At 40.2% G+C, this 16,004-nt stretch overlaps 1 protein-coding gene and 1 long non-coding RNA gene across 2 annotated transcripts in view; one reads left to right on the top strand and one right to left on the bottom strand.

The window, feature by feature from the left end:
- Positions 1-3,865, top strand: part of ACTR3 (actin related protein 3) — a 34,502-nt gene extending 30,637 nt beyond the window's left edge. The window contains exons 10-12 of the mRNA XM_082199251.1: positions 622-747; positions 2,396-2,479; positions 2,931-3,865. Coding sequence (XP_082055377.1) covers positions 622-747; positions 2,396-2,479; positions 2,931-3,026 — 306 coding nt within the window. The 3' untranslated portion in view covers positions 3,027-3,865. The remainder of the gene's footprint in view (positions 1-621; positions 748-2,395; positions 2,480-2,930) is intronic.
- LOC309519318 lies at positions 3,667-13,391 on the bottom strand. The gene is made up of 2 exons (XR_014213792.1): positions 9,560-13,391; positions 3,667-8,779 (listed from the first exon to the last, which is right to left on the bottom strand). It is a non-coding gene; the product is annotated as an uncharacterized lncRNA (long non-coding RNA).
- Between the last annotated feature and the right edge of the window lie 2,613 nt (positions 13,392-16,004).

Genomic DNA, 16,004 nt, shown 5'->3' with positions numbered 1-16,004 from the left:
GTAAATAATGGAATTAATGGAATGAAATATATTGCTAAACTATAACTAGAAATAAAATATGAAAGGGTTAGGTTGTATCCCCTGCCGCTGTTCCACTATTATAAGCAAACTTCTGCTTGTGCAACAGAACTTCTCCTTCCCCTCCTACTCTCTGGTTGGAAGACCCTCTGGAGGAGGTTTTGAGGGGAAGAAGAGTAGTTGCATGGAATGAATTCTGGCATGATCATTTAGGAACCTTTGTTGTGTTGCATAGCTTTTAAAATTGGGCTGACTCAGAACAAACATATTAAACAAGTTATTTAATAAATTTCTAGATTGAAGAAAGTGCACTTTAAGTATCTAAACATCTGTAGTAATTTGTAATCTAGCCTTTCTTTCATGGGGTGCTCAGCTTAACACTGATTGTAAAGCCATAAAATTCTCAGGCTATCTGTAAAATTCCTATTTGTGAAATAATTTGTCTCAGTCTCTTAAATTGAGCATGCATGGCTCAAGCATTGGCCCTGTTCCTTGCTATGACTGTTTTGTAGTCATTACAGCTGCCTTCACTCCTTATTTTCAGAAACTGATTGCTAACATCCAGTGTTGTTAAGTAATACAACTTTTGTGTGTACAATTTAGAATATTGTCCTCTCTGGTGGCTCCACAATGTTCAGGGACTTTGGTCGCCGTTTACAACGAGACTTGAAAAGAACTGTTGATGCCAGACTGAAACTCAGCGAGGAACTGAGTGGTGGCAGACTGAAGGTTTGTTTCTTTAGTTAAGATGTTTCACTTGTATGTGTAGTTCGTTGTGCTAGTTTACATCACATCTCTAAATGGAATCCCATAAGAAAGCCATTAAATTGTGTCATCCTCATTTTGAACTGTACCAATCTCTTCATCTTTAATTACTGTATATACTCGAGTATAAGCCAATTCTTTCAGCACATTTTTTATGCTGAAAAAGCGCTCCTTGGCTCATACTTGAGTGAGGCGCGCCGTGGCGGCGGAGGGACGAGCAGCCCAAAAGGAGCCCTTTTGGGCTGCTTCTTGTTCTTCCGCCGCTGCTGCCACCACCAGGTTTGTGCTGTGGTGTACCTGCTTATACTCGAGTCAATAAGTTTTTCCAGTTTTTTGTGCTAAAATTAGGTGCCTCGGCTTATACAGTGTTACCTTGGGTTACATATGCTGCAGGTTGCAGACTCCGCTAACCCAGAAATAGTACCTCGGGTTCAGAATTTTGCTTCAAGATGAGAACAGAAATCGTGCTCCGGCGGCGCAGCGGCTGCAGGAGGCCCCATTAGCTAAAGTAGTGCTTCAGGTTAAGAACAGTTTCAGGTTAAGAACAGACCTCTGGAACGAATTAAGTACTTAACCTGAGGTACCACTGTATTTGGGTCTGCTTATACTCGAGTATATACGGTACTTTCCACATTTGTGAAGGTTTCATTATGATTGCTACAGGCACTTATCCTGTCCATGATCTTGAAAACTAGTAGTGGTTTTGGAGAAGCAGCTGTTGCCACTTTTGTGGAGAGTGGATACTCCTGCTTCAGTGTTTATTGCAACAGATGGATAACAAATAGAATTTGCCAGTTTCCTCAGAAAAATAAGAAGAAGCATTTATTTCAAGTCTGCTGGCCACATGAGGCTTATTAAATTATAGAACTGCTTTCAGTACTGTGTATTGTTTTTGGTTGGTGAAGAAGTGCTTATATTGGAAACTACCTTTGGTTACATAAGAAGAGCCTGCAAGATCAGGCCCGTGGCCCAGTTGGTTCAAGATCCTGTTCTCACAGTGGCCAGCCAGCCTGAAAGCAGGATTTGAGTGCTTTACTGGCCTGACCACTTCAACTTTACTGCCCTGTACTTTCCCTCTGGCACAACAGATTGGAAATGGCAAGAGGCGTGTTATAGTGGCTTCTGTGAGAGGAGGGAGAAATATATTGAGGGGTTTTTTAGGACTTTAGTACCTGGGGAATAAGTGATTTCTAGATTCTGCCTGTTTTCAGCCATGTAAACCCACAAGAAGTATCTTGTCGCATTTTGGGGAGAAAGGGAAAAGTTGACACTTGTAATATAGAGAACATTAATGGCTGACAATGATTTCCCAGGATTTCAGGTAGAGATTTTTCTTTTCACATATGACCCAGTCATTTTAGATAAAAATATTGGGGCTGGGACCTTCTGCATGCAAAGTCATGTGCTCTTCCATTGTGCTGAGAAAACATATATATATCTTGGAACTTATTCAGATTAGTGCATTTGAGAGAATTTGATTAAAAACTGTTTTGCCTGACAGTTAAATATTCTTAAAACTGGGGTTTTGCTACAGCCAGTGAAAAAAAATAAGTGTCTGTAATGGCATTTTATTTAAAACAGTACTCTGTACTGATTTTATTTTCTCTTGTAGCCCAAACCTATTGATGTACAAGTTATCACACACCATATGCAAAGATATGCTGTCTGGTTTGGAGGATCAATGTTGGCTTCCACGGTAAGTTGACAAAAGGAAAAAGAAATCTGAAGAGAACTTTTCTCACATATATTTTGACCTGTATTCACTGTCCATGGTATATGTTTATAGGACAAGCCCAATCATGGTGCTTTAAAAAGTGCTCCTATTTTTTTTTTTGGGGGGGGGATACTGCCTGGAACCTTTTATAAATAGACTTTCCAAAATGTTTGTAACTTATGAGGAGCTTCCTTGAAAAATGTAAATGCATGGGGGAAGAGCTTTTCGCACTGTCTATTGTTTATCTGTTCCTAATTTTTTTCAGAAACATCTTTTTAAGGCAGTGTTGTCTTGTGTTACATAAGCTATAATACAGGCACAAAACTGAGACAGGTGCTTTAATAACAAGTTTTAATATATCGCAAGTTTAACCTAAAAGTGACAAAAATATATTTTTAGTGAAAATATTCCCTTTTATCTTCTTTTCCCCCAGCCTGAGTTCTACCAAGTATGCCACACCAAAAAAGACTATGAAGAAATTGGTCCTAGCATCTGTCGTCACAACCCAGTTTTTGGAGTTATGTCTTAAATCCGACCTGCCATGAGTCGGATCTAGGGAGGCTGTGAGATGGAGGGTCTTTCTCAATACATGTTTGTCTGGATGGCCGGTATTAAGATAACAAAACATGACTTGAAAATAAGAAAAAAAAGACCAAACACAATTAAACAGGAATATTTTAATAAGTGTCTCAACATGCAGATGTAGTGGGAAGCCAAAATGATTCCAAGTGTTTTTTTTCCTTTCGATTGAATATTTGATCCTGTGCATAAACAAAACAAAAGAAGTGGGTTTTTGTTCTTTCTGTGCCCTCATATTTTGTATATTAATGGAATATCCAAGATTTGATGGGATTTGATGGTGTGTAGATAGTCAGCTCTATAATTCTTCAATTGTACTCTTACACGTGTACAATGAGAGAGCTTGTTTATATTTCATACTTTTTTATACGTTGAGAAAAATATCAGTGAATGAAAGAAATGTAATATTTGACAAGAGAAATACCAGTGACCAATTTGAGATGAATAAAAATAATAATAATGCCCACATGAAGCTTAATCATGTGAATCTCTAGTAACTTCAAATTATGACCAATCCTAAAACTTGGGTTCCACACACAGTGCAACTTGGCAAGTGCTTTTGGAACTAAGGAGCTAGAATCTTGGATTAACCGATGCCTGCTAGTGCTTTCTGATTACTCGGTGCATTTTCATTCTATTTCTTGCTTTGGGGGTGGGGGGGAAGTAAAGACAAGACTGTTGGACCAGTATTGCAGTTCTGTAGTGTCATTTCTAATTACAACCAAATATTCAAGTTATCAAAATAGGTGTATTCCACCATTCCAATAAAGACACAAAAATTCTTTTTAATGTTTGTCTGAGGCCTTTCAGTCTCATTGCTTGATCGTTTGAAGGTCTCTCTCTCTCTCTAGTTTGCCATGGCAATTATTAAATCAGTAATTTTAAGGAGACGAAAATGGAACAGGTATTGTGACACAAATATGAAAGTGGTGCATGTGTCTGTGATTTTAGTTTCTATTCAGCAGCATACAGAAGTGAAAATGAAAATTTAGCTTTCATTAACATTTTCTCATTATGTTTTGGTAAATAATGCTGCTGCATTTTGGGGGTATTGTTGATTTGCTACTGTAGGATCCAGGGGGTGAATTATATGGCTTCTGTATATACTGTTATCTAACAAGGAGCTGGTATGGCATGGCTGACTATACAAATATTTAGAACAAAATATGTTGGCCTTTGTGGAGCAAACGTAGCTGCTGATCAGTGTATTGCCAACTTAGTTTTAGCCCTGCTCATTCACCTTTTGATCAACTTGAGGCCATGGGTCCTGAGTGAGAAGGGAGATTGAAAAATTGGAATGTTCCCAAAAAATTAAATTGGATTTTTAAAGAGTTTTGAAATTTCTGTTAAGTGTGTGTTGGATCCAGGCTTCACAGAGGCTGATTTCTGCTGATGAGACAGTCACTTCATGGCAGGTGGGGAAGGCAAATTTCATTAGTATAACTTCATTTGCAACACCTGTGTTCCCTGAAAAGTTCTTTCTGCAAGATAGGAGACCTCCTGCAACAGCATGGGAGGTGGTTCTGGGAGTTGCAGAGGAAGGTGTAATATATGAAAATCACACACGCCCTTCCTGCAGCATGAGTCTCCACAGGATACAGGGGCTGTGGTGTGAGAGAGAATCACCAGAAATCAGGTGAAGGATACTTTACACAAGCAAAGCTCCCTTCTCAGGTGATTTCCATTTGTCCCACTGCCCCCTCATACAACATACTCCACACTGTTCAGAGGGCCCCAGACTCACTGGATAGGCTTTCCAAGAGCCACAGCGACTGCAGAGGGAAAGAAGGCCAGGGGGAAATGTGAAGTGCCTTCTGCTCAGGTAACTACCGAATATAATCTCTACTAAACAACAGGTGCAATGAACTACTTGAATAGCATTTCTGCATATGTTCTAGAAAGCTATTCCATTGGTTTGAACACTTTTACTGCATTTTCAAGTCTACAAACGAAGATGTGTGGATTTCTTCTACTGAAATGTACTTTAATGAATAATGACGTGAATATCCTATGTGTTACGTACCAGTAGTAAAGGATGACAGTGGAATCAGCTTTGAAAAACATTAATATAATTTTACAACTAATAAAATGTTGCATACAGATACTCAATATATAAGATTATTCATAATGCAAACTATTTAAACAACCAGGATATCAAATTGATTCCTCAGTAACGGTTGTTTCTTGCTTCCCGCAAGGAAGCTGTCAGCTAAGAGGAAACTATGAACCTTTTTTTAGGCAGAGTCCCTAGACTTCAGCATCTAAAGAGTTACCAGTTGGCCTTCATGCTTGTAGACCAGCACCTTGATCTCTTCTGTCATTTTGTGTATAAAAAATACTCAACCTTAATGCATTTTATGTGGATTTGTCATATTTGCATGCCCCCTGGGGCAGGAACACTTTAAAAAAATCATGGGAATGATCTGAAAACTTAATAAGGTACAAGTAGAAAGGAAGGTTCTGCCATGGCATGGCTGTACTGTACTGAATCTCTGCTAATAAGTTGTTTCTTAAGGGTGATATCTAAGTCATATTCAGACTCATTGAAATCAGTGGGATTAAGTTACTTTGTGTATGACTAATGTTGACTATCACCCAACATTATGCTAGTTTTCTGTTAATCCTGCAATTTTTTTTAAAAAAAGACAGGTAGAATTATTAACTACAGACTTTTTGTTATGAAAGGGTATTGACCCACTAGAAAAACATCAGTCAAGGACTGCAGTCTCTGGCTGGGTGAAGTCAGATTCAAAAGCATGTGGAGTTTGCAGCATTGCACAGTTGCTTTGTAGCATTTACCTTTGCCCCACCCCATCTCTGTGTATGTACCAACCCTTCTCTTCCTCATGCTGTGAGTCACCCTCTTTCTCAACACTGTGTTAAATTAGGCTGAGAGTAGTAGCTTCCTAACCAGGAGCTAAACTGTCAATGGATATATTGCCTAGTTAGAAGCCCATGGGAAGCTTGAATATTTCCATTGAAAACAAAACAAAAAATTGATTTCCCAGTGCCTTAATCAAATATCAATATTGTGCAGTATTCAGTTATCAAAAATGTGTGTACCTAAATTATGAAGCTAAATTGTTTTAATACATTTGATCATTTGGGCTCTGACTATCTCACAACTGTAGTGGATATGGAAGCAGAGTTTCAGGTGCTAGGTAATTGCTAGGAATTGGTATAGGAGAACAAATGTGATGGTCTGCGTGCCTATTGTGGTGCGAGAGAACCCCAAGCTTAAGTGATACAGTGATTTAACTAAATCCTTGTATGGGAAACTCATTTTCCTATAATAGGAAGGGAAGGAATCGTGTAGGTTTACACATGATTCGAAGGAGATTGTTGTGTATGTATAAAAATGCATATAATTTTTATTAAAGAATACATTATTATTTAATTACCTGCCCTTCATGCTAAGGTCCCAGGGTAGGGATTACAACATTCAAACACAATAGTAAAAACAAATTACAATCACAAGAATAAAGTGGGTCCTAAAAATACACACCTAAAGTGTCAAAAGTCAGGGTGAAGAGATGCATCTTCATTGGAAGCTGTATAATGAAGGTGTTTGATGCGACACAGGTGCACGACTTAGGGGCTACCACAGAGAATGCCCTAGGCTGCGTTGTGTGAGTTGTCTCTGTATACACACCATTGCTTAAGCTTTTGTACTTGTCAGTTTGAGATACAAAGAAGTAGCTTGAAAATGTGTGTGAGAGAAAGCGCACATTCTATATGCTTCCTGAATATTTATATATGACATAATCTCAAACATTCAAGTCTTGTGGTTATCTGGGACATGTTTGCATTCTTATGGACAAGTCCTAACATTGTGTGGCTGTCAGTGGCAACTTCAGCAAAACTGTTAGTGAAACTTCAGTCTTCCCTGCTTAAGAAAGTGAATAACACATCATACAGTTGTCATAAGGCATCATATGATGATGACAATAGGTGGGGTTATAGAATACGGCAGATAAGATCAGCACAGGCTGCCCATAGAATCAAAGGTATATATTGTTATTAGAGGGTTTTATTATGCTGAAAGGAATAACCCTTATGAAGATCTGTCTCTGTTTAGTTTCACTTGTGTATTCCAAATAAATGCAGACAAGATTTGGATCCTACTGACCAAACCTGTCACTTAAAGCTTAACTGGTTGTGTGTTGCAGAGGGTAGCTGATACTTTATTAATCGGCTTTTGTTTCCTGAGGCAAATCAAAATTCCATTGGTTTTTGCTTATATAGACTTTTTCTATAATACTGACATGTCCTATTAGTAAGGTCTGTGAAGAACAGTGATTACAAACCAAGTTTCTGTGCTAGAACATCAAAGTCTATGCCGAAAATACCTAATCCAAAACTATTCTTTGTTTCCTTAACTCTGTTAATTAAATTAGTGGGCATAAAGATCTGCCATATCACAATGGTACAAATATGCTGCTGTGTAATAAAATCTTGCTGCTCTCTGCTACAGGTAATCTTAACATTCATTTTTGTTGTTCATTTAATGGCTGTTTGAGCAGTGAACAAAAACTCACATGTGACCAAATCTAACACTGTAAAAAGCACCTATGATACAGTAATTAACAGTACATTAGAAACTTGATGTGGCTCAATAGACTTCTTTGAATGTCCTTAGTGTTTCCAAGGATACTAGATAATCACAGGTGTTAGAAAAACATTGTTTCAAGTCCCTACTGCTTTCGCTGAAAGTTTTAATTACCTAGTGGTATTTTAACAATCTATTTTCTTCTCCTCTCTACTTTAGGAATACTGACTTTTCCATTGTCTATAAAGAAAAAGGTTATGTTCATACTAGAACATTGCACACTGCTATCTTATCTGTACATATTTTGTAATATCTGCTGTGACTTTACATCCCAGCTGAAACTAGAAAATCTTGTCTGCAATTTTTAACCTCCTTCTAGCTTGAGGCCCGGTAAATGCAAAACTCTTGGCAATCTCAGTGAAGTTGTCTGTGCTTGTAGGCGAGATTGGTTCATCATGTTTCTCCTGAACATCCATATCTTCAAATCTATTAAATACCACTCCTTATGTCAATAGTGAGACCATCTGATTGTGTGATGCCACTTTTGGCTGACATTTTAACTGGTATAAAAAAAAAAAAGAAAATTGATAAGTCTTCCGTGTCTAAAAGGGTTTGGCATTCAAAGAAGGATACTGAAATGATGCTTCAATAATAAGCCTGAAATATTATACAAACTATTGACATTCACATTCTATTATACATCATGTAGCCCCTACCAGAGGTATATACCGTGTACTGTGTGGTAGCTTAAGGGTTTGGTTTTTCTCAACATGGATTTCATAGTTGTAGGTGTACATGCCCTGTCTCCCACCTCATTCTGTACATCTGGGGTGGGGAATCTCCAGATATTGGACACCAACTCCCATCAGCCGCTGCCATAATGGTCAATGGTCTGAGAAGATGGGAGTTGTCATCCAGCAACATCTAGAGGCCCACAGATACTCTGTCCTTGCAATGCATGGTTGGAGTAGGATGCTAAGACACTTGCCTCCGCACTGCATGCACGGTCTACAGGCTGGCTCACTGCGAGAACCCTCTCTTGACTTTCAACTCCATTTTCTCTTTTTCAGTTGCATTTCTCTAAAGCTACCAAGCTAACTTGTTTAATGTCTTGTGCAAAGCTCTCTTCTAATTTTTGGAAGGAATAGCTAAGCCTATCCTTACCTGTATGACTAAAAAGTACAATGTAAGGTGTGGGAAGACAAGCCATTAAGACCTGAGGTTTGTGTGTAGCCTTGTTTTGTCTGCTAAAACACTTAGGAAATAATGATCTGGCTATGTCACTGGTGCGTCTTCTGCAGGACAGGTTTCAAATATTTGTTATCCGTACCCTTGGATGTGTAAAGTGGCTTATCGTGGATTACCTTGTTCATTAAAAGAGCACTCCTTTCCTATCCTGGTTTAAAACATTTTTGTTGAGGGCCATTTCTCAGGAATTGCATGCTTGCAATAAGCAGAGGCAAAACTAGGTGGATTTTTCATCACTGCAGTATTACGTGGCACTCCATGTGCACATTCTAGCCCTACTCTATCCATTATCCCCTTCCCTCTATCCATTTTTGTCTCCTCTCCATTTCCCCCTTTCCAGTGACACAAATTGGAACTGACCACTACAGACAGCTCTCCCTACTTCCAACTCTCTGTCCGTTTCTGGTCTCCACCACTACATGTCGTCTTCTCCTTCCAGCCCCATTCCTGGGCTCACCACATGGCAGACCCATTTTCTTTTCTTTACCCCCTCCTTACACAGTGGCATGTAATGAAGAAGTGATAGCAGTTATCAAAGGGCTGGTCTGGAGAGCAAGAATGGGCCTGCAGCATTCAAAGGGTCACATAGTGGTCCCTGGACTGCATGTTCCCACTACTGTTTAACATAGACAGTACAATATTCATCATCATCTTCATCATCATCATCTTACGTATTTGTATGCCACCTTTCCAATAGTTAAAACCATGCTCAAGGGAGCTTACAACATGAAATAATTTACACAATTACAAAAGTTGTCAAACAAATAAAAGACATCTGAAAGTACACAACAAAATTGAAAAACTTCCACATACATTTTAAACCATAATAGGATCTAGAAATAAAGATACAAAGAATTAAATTAAATTAAATAACAAACCTCCCCACAACAAAACCCCCAGTCCAGGAGTCTGTTCAGCAGCCTCAGCTTTTATGGCTGGAGTCAGTCAGGGGCCTGCCCTCACAAGTCAGGAGGAAAAAGGCCTGCAAAGTTGGGAGCAGGCCTTCCAGGACTCGCAGCCAAACTTGTCTCAAACCTGTACATCTGGGGTGAGGATTTGGCCACTTAAAAAAACCTATTGGGTGCAGGTTTGTATCAGTTTTCCTAAGCCTCTGCTTCTGCAATCATATTAATTTACAATCTGAAAATTCCTGGATGTAGTTAAAATGCTAACTGTCCAAAATCACTTCAACATTATCATGCTTCACAGCGAAGGCTTTGATCTGTCCTCAGTTATGCACAGAACTCCAACCCTACCAAACATTCATTATTCATACCCCATTTCCAGTTACACCCTTAACCTGGGAGTAAACCCTATTCAACACAGGCTCTATTCAAGCATGGAGTGAGAAAATGGGGATGAGCCAGCATTCTTCACAAGTTGGAGGGATAACTTCTGAAACTGGGAGCCTTTTCTACTTGTGTAAGCTCCCCACATGATTTAGGGTTCTAAGTTGTATGAGGAACCTAAATGAACAGAGTGGGCTTCTCATGACAGACAGTCCTCATTGCCGTCATTATGAGTAATTCCAACCAATTGGGTACCATATTACCCAAATATGGTAAGAGAGTTACTTCCAGGGCACACATGCCCAGGATTGCATTTAGTGTGTGTTAACATCATTTCCTATTCTTTTACATTTTCAGTATTTCAGTATTTATTTTACTAAGGTTGGGAATTATTGTCTTGTGTAAGATGTTTCATTGCACATTGCCTTGGTGTCTCTGAGGTAGACTTTTGTTTACTTGGATGAAATGGACATAAGCCTCTCCACACAAGTGTTGAAGAGCCTGCCAAGAAATGTGTAAGAGGTTTACAAGCATTATAGCCCTATGTGGATTACCATCATGCAGAAGCGACTAAACAGTATAGGTATGAATTGAGGGATAGGTCTCCGTACCATAGCTACAGCACCAGTAACTAGGAGAGGAGGAATGGCAACTAAAAACTAACACAAAGCTTGTCTTGGTTGTTTGCATTGCTGAACTTCCCCATAAAGGTAAAAGGTAAAGGGACCCCTGACCATTAGGTCCAGTCGTGGCCGATTCCGGGGTTGCAGCGCTCATCTCGCTTTATTGGCCGAGGGAGCCAGCGTACAGTTTCCGGGTCATGTGGCCAGCATGAGTAAGCCGCTTCTGGAGAACCAGAAGCATTTACCTTCCCACCGGAGCGGTACCTATTTATCTACATGCACTCTGATGTGCTTTTGAACTGCTAGGTTGGCAGGAGCAGGGACCGAGCAACAGGAGCTCACCCCATCGTGGGGATTCGAACCACCGACCTTCCGATCGGCAAGTCCTATGCTCTGTGGTTTAACCCACAGTGCCACCTGCGTCCCTTGGACTTCCCCATAATTATCACTAAATAAGATGGCCAGTTGTATTCACCCACGGTGATCAAGATTAGTCAATGGCCTTATTCCCAAGTGGGCTTGTGTCTTGTGAGAATGCCCACCTTTTATCTGCTAATAAGCAGTCTGTGGCTTTGGTAGTTTTAAGGTCCTCTTTTGTGGAAAGTGGCAGAGAGGCACTCTGTTCTGTAAATTTAGTACTGAGCAAGTCTTTGGATGTTGCTGTGAATTTCTACCTGAACCTTGAAATATCCTTGTCTCCCCCACCTCCCAAAATCAGTCTAGAAGAGCTAATATTTCTAAAGATAGAAATTAGGAATTTTATTCTCATAAGTCTAAGAATAACGATGAACACCTCAAATCAAACACCAGTATCATGTCAAGGGAAATGGTAAATAGAAACCACTTAAAAATAGCAAAAGCATGTCCTGGAATAGTAATTAGTACTGCACAGGAAGGAGTTATGAATATATAGGCATAAGCTTTCCTTCACACACAGTTTAAGATAACGACACCTAGCTATGTTATAGGACAGAAATTAACCTAATTATGTTTGCCTTGTTCAGATTATTATTTCAACAGTTTAGGAAAGTGATTTCTAAGTTGATATTTTTCATATATATAATGTTTCACCAGCTATTCATTACATCACTGGAAATACAAATGCATCCTGGTCCAGATCTGTTAATTTTCTTATGGTATTTGCAAAGTAATCGCACTCAGAGATGTTAAAAGACTCCCTCCATCTCATCTTTCATTTCAGCAAGACCAGTGCTGCAATATCAGCAGCAAAGTACCTTGTGCTGTCTTCCTAGGAGGGAACATGATCCTGTGGTGGCTACAGTCCATTCTACAAGGATAGACCTGGAATGTAGTTCTGAAGGTCTTCTGTTCTCTCTCCTTGACCTTTGGGTTGCCCAATGTGGGGAAGGTTTTAATGAAAAAATGCCCTTTTTAAAACCAATGAAGTCAAATATCCAAGAGGGGAAGAAAGGGGAGAAGGAACAAGAAGGAAATTATATATGTGATGTCTGACCCTCCGTGCTTCCGATGAAGTGGACTTTTAGTTCATAAAAGCAACATGTCATAATAAAATTTGTTACATCTTTAAGGCATGGCATGACTCTTCATTGTTATTACTACCCATTGAATTCTCACCTCTCCTGAAAACTCATGGAAAATCCTAAGAGGTCAGTGGCTCTACTGTCAGAAGTACAGTCCTTAGGTTTCCTTTAGAAGAGAAAATGCTAGTTAAACCAGATAATCCTATAGTGAAGGAATGTTCTAAATTTATCTGCTTTGCAGAAAGCAAAACCTTCCTACAAAGAACAAAATTTGAGTAGATGGAATGCAAGTTCATGTTGAAATACTTGAAATACTCTGAAATACTTGAATACTCAATCCTATTTATAGTAAGGTTAAAACACTCTTCCAGGCACTTACCAAATCAGTAGCTAAAAAGATAGATGACACAATTAAAATATACCAGAATAGATAGACACCAGAATAGAGAGAGTGGCTGGAATGATGTCACATTAAATTATGATTAAGGATGGAAATTAACAAAGTTAGACAAAATGGCATAATTTGAATTTGAAATAAATCCATCAGTTCAAGTTGATACTTAATTATAATATTTACATATCATCCAATATCAAAAGTTCTCTGGCCCATTTTGTAAGTTAAAAAATGAAGAACAAAAAGTATTTTTAAACACCTTAAAAATGCAAAATCTAAAACACAATAAAACGGGCATAATAAAGCCAAAGTAAAAACCAGTGCAAGGGGCTCAAAACAAATTCTATCTATTGTCAAAAAGGCAAGCTTTAAAAACTCTCCCTTTGTCCATTGTAAGTGCTGTAACTTGATGGCTAGTCTCTTCTTGCTGCTTGGAACCACATCACAGAAACTGCCTTTCAATATTGGCGGAAATAAGCCTCGGTTTAGCTCTCTTTCACTAAAAAGATTGTGTGATATATGAAAATGCCTTCCTGCATAGCAGTGAAATGCTCTTCATGCTTACTCAGAATTGGGGCCTTCTGCATTTAGTAACAGTTCACAAGTACCGGTACATGTGCACAGGAGTGCTACTTTGGAAAGTTTTCATCACCATTCTAAATTTGGAGAGAATCCTGCAGGACAGGCTTGGGAAACACAGGCCCTTCAAATGTTGTACGACAGCTCCCATCAGCTGAAGCCAACACACAATAATCTTTACAATAACCCTGCACATAAGGCTACACACACATTTCAGAGAGAAGGGTGAGATTGAGAGAGAGCATATTGGGTTTACATAAAGCCTGTGCCTAAACTGAAATTTAAACTGGGATTTCTAAGGCACATAGGAAGGTCCTGTGCTATTAGCCATTTATTTATATAGGCTGCAATCCTAACTGCACTAATCTGGCAGCAAGCCCCATAGAATTCACAGGTCTTACTTCTGAGTAGACATAGTTAGTCTTGGACTGTTGTTTATTAAACCTGTATTCCGCCCAAAGGTTCCTAGGGCTGTACAAGCACCATAAAGCCCCAAAATAATAAACCAAATCTATAAATCCCCCCAACACACACATTAAAAAATCCTGCAGCATCTCTCTCTTACATCACCCAAATCCATAAACTGCTGAAAATAATCCCATCTTAACCAGATAGATGGTAAAAGGCGTATCTGGATCTCTACAGGGTGGTAGTTCTATGTCCAGGGAGCCACAACAATGGTGAGGGTCTTGTTTTGCGTTGCCACACCACAAGCTATGAATGTTGATGGAACAACAACTTTCCCATGGAATTTAAGGCATAGGAGAGCATGTAACAGGGGAGGTGATCCTTCGGGTGGAGCTGTATTGAACTTTGTAGACTGAAGTCTACAAAGCACCTTGAATTGGGCCTGGGAGCAAATAAGAAGACATGGGATAGATATTGCATGATCCCGTTTCAAACTGCCTGTCAGGAACCTAGCTGCCACATTTTGCACCAGCTGCAGCTTCTGGGTCATCTTGAAGGGCGCAATGGCAATAGTTAAATCAATAGGTCACCAGAACATGTAACGCCATAGCAAAGCGATCTTGGTCCAGAGAGGGCCCTAGTTGGCTAACCAGCCAGAGCTGGGCATAGGTGTCTATTGCCACTGAGGTCACCTCACCTGTGGCTTAAGCGACAGTGGTGCCTCCAAGGACACCCCCAAGTTACAAACACACTCCTTTAGGGGAAACACAACTCCATCCAGAACGGGACATTTTCCCCACTCCAGTGGGGGGAATTCAGTATTCCACCGTTCTGATCAAGCAACACAAGCATTTCTACTTACCAGACAGAATGATCTGCTTCTCCTCCCTCATGTATTGTTCTCCTGATTCCCCAGAGCAGATCTGGGGGAGGTGTGTGGGGTGCATGTGGGGAGGAGTGGGGTGAAGCCCTATTGTGCTAATGGGAGTCCTTGCTTCCACTAGCATGCTGGGTTAGTTGACTCTGACCCCACATTTCTGCCGCATCAGTTTTCAGCTTTGGTTGACTGGTCACCATCTGATGCACTGCTGTCTCCAGGCATTAGCACAATATCCGCAATGGCACTCCTGATGACAACATGTTCTAAATCTCCAACTGACAGCTCTCAGTGGCTTCACATATATATTGAAGAGTAACAGGGGCAGAGTGGTGCCCTGTGGGACCCCACAGCACAAGTGTCAGAGGAAAGAGCAAAAAATCTCCCAGTGCCACTCTTTGGCAGAACCATTGTAATACAGTAGCCCCAACCCACAGAACTGACACCATGATGGATGGCACTGAAGGCCACAGAAAGATGAAGGAGAACCAGCAGGGTCGTATTCCATCTCCCAAGAAATGTCACCCATCAGGGTGTCCCAGACCATTTCAATACCAAAGCCAGACCAAAGCCAGACTGAAGTGGGCCTAGGTCAGTGGTTCTCAACCTTTTTTTGGCCATGCCCCACCTAAGCATCTCTAAAATCTGATCCCACCCCCCACATATAATTTTTAATATTCAAAAAGTGAACTATTCATGTGGAGGAAGTCTAAAAGGGCATTAACTGTTAATAACTCATTCTCGAATTGCTCCCCTATGAGGCGTGTGTCCCACGTTGGGAACCACAGGTCTAGATAATCAGTTTCAACTCAATGTATTTAGAGTTGGCTGGTCACCACCCTCTTCAATCAACCCACCTCACCCCAAGAAGGGGACATTTACAACCAGACAGTAGTTACCTAGTACCTTAAGGCCCCGGGACAACCATGTGAAAAGGGGTCTCACCACTGCCACCTTCAGGAGTTGGGAGTCTCCCCTCTCTTAGCTGCCAATGACCTAGAGAGAACTAGACACTGCTACTTCAAGTGCTTATGTACCCCTATCCACCATAACACAGTAAGCTGTCAGATCTAATTTATATTAACAGAATGCTTTGCCGCTTTGCCACAAGGAATCCATAGCTAGGTTACAAACCCATGGAACCAGACACTTAGAGTACATGGTCCCTTGGAGCTGAGTCCCACTGTGTACAGTGGAGCTTACTCCTAGATAGATAGGCAAGAAGCTGCAGCCTTAGGCCAAGTTCTCAGGCCTAGTTTAGTTCTATTTAGTTCTGCTATTTAACTATATCCCGCCTGTCTTCCATTAAGGGACCCAATATATTAAAACTATATATATCTGCACTGTCCTCTACTGCCCATTTCACATACCGGTAGTTAAGGAATGCCCTCCAGGTCTCCAGAGATACTTGTGGGGAGGACACAAGTGACAGAAATGGAAAGGAGTGGATGGGAAACTT

The sequence above is a fragment of the Podarcis vaucheri genome (genome assembly GCF_965113315.1).
Source record: "Podarcis vaucheri genome assembly, chromosome: 1".
Classification (NCBI taxonomy): Eukaryota; Metazoa; Chordata; class Lepidosauria; order Squamata; family Lacertidae; genus Podarcis; species Podarcis vaucheri.
The sequence above is the reverse complement of the archived record's forward strand: the minus strand, read 5'-3'. Positions and strand labels throughout refer to the sequence as shown.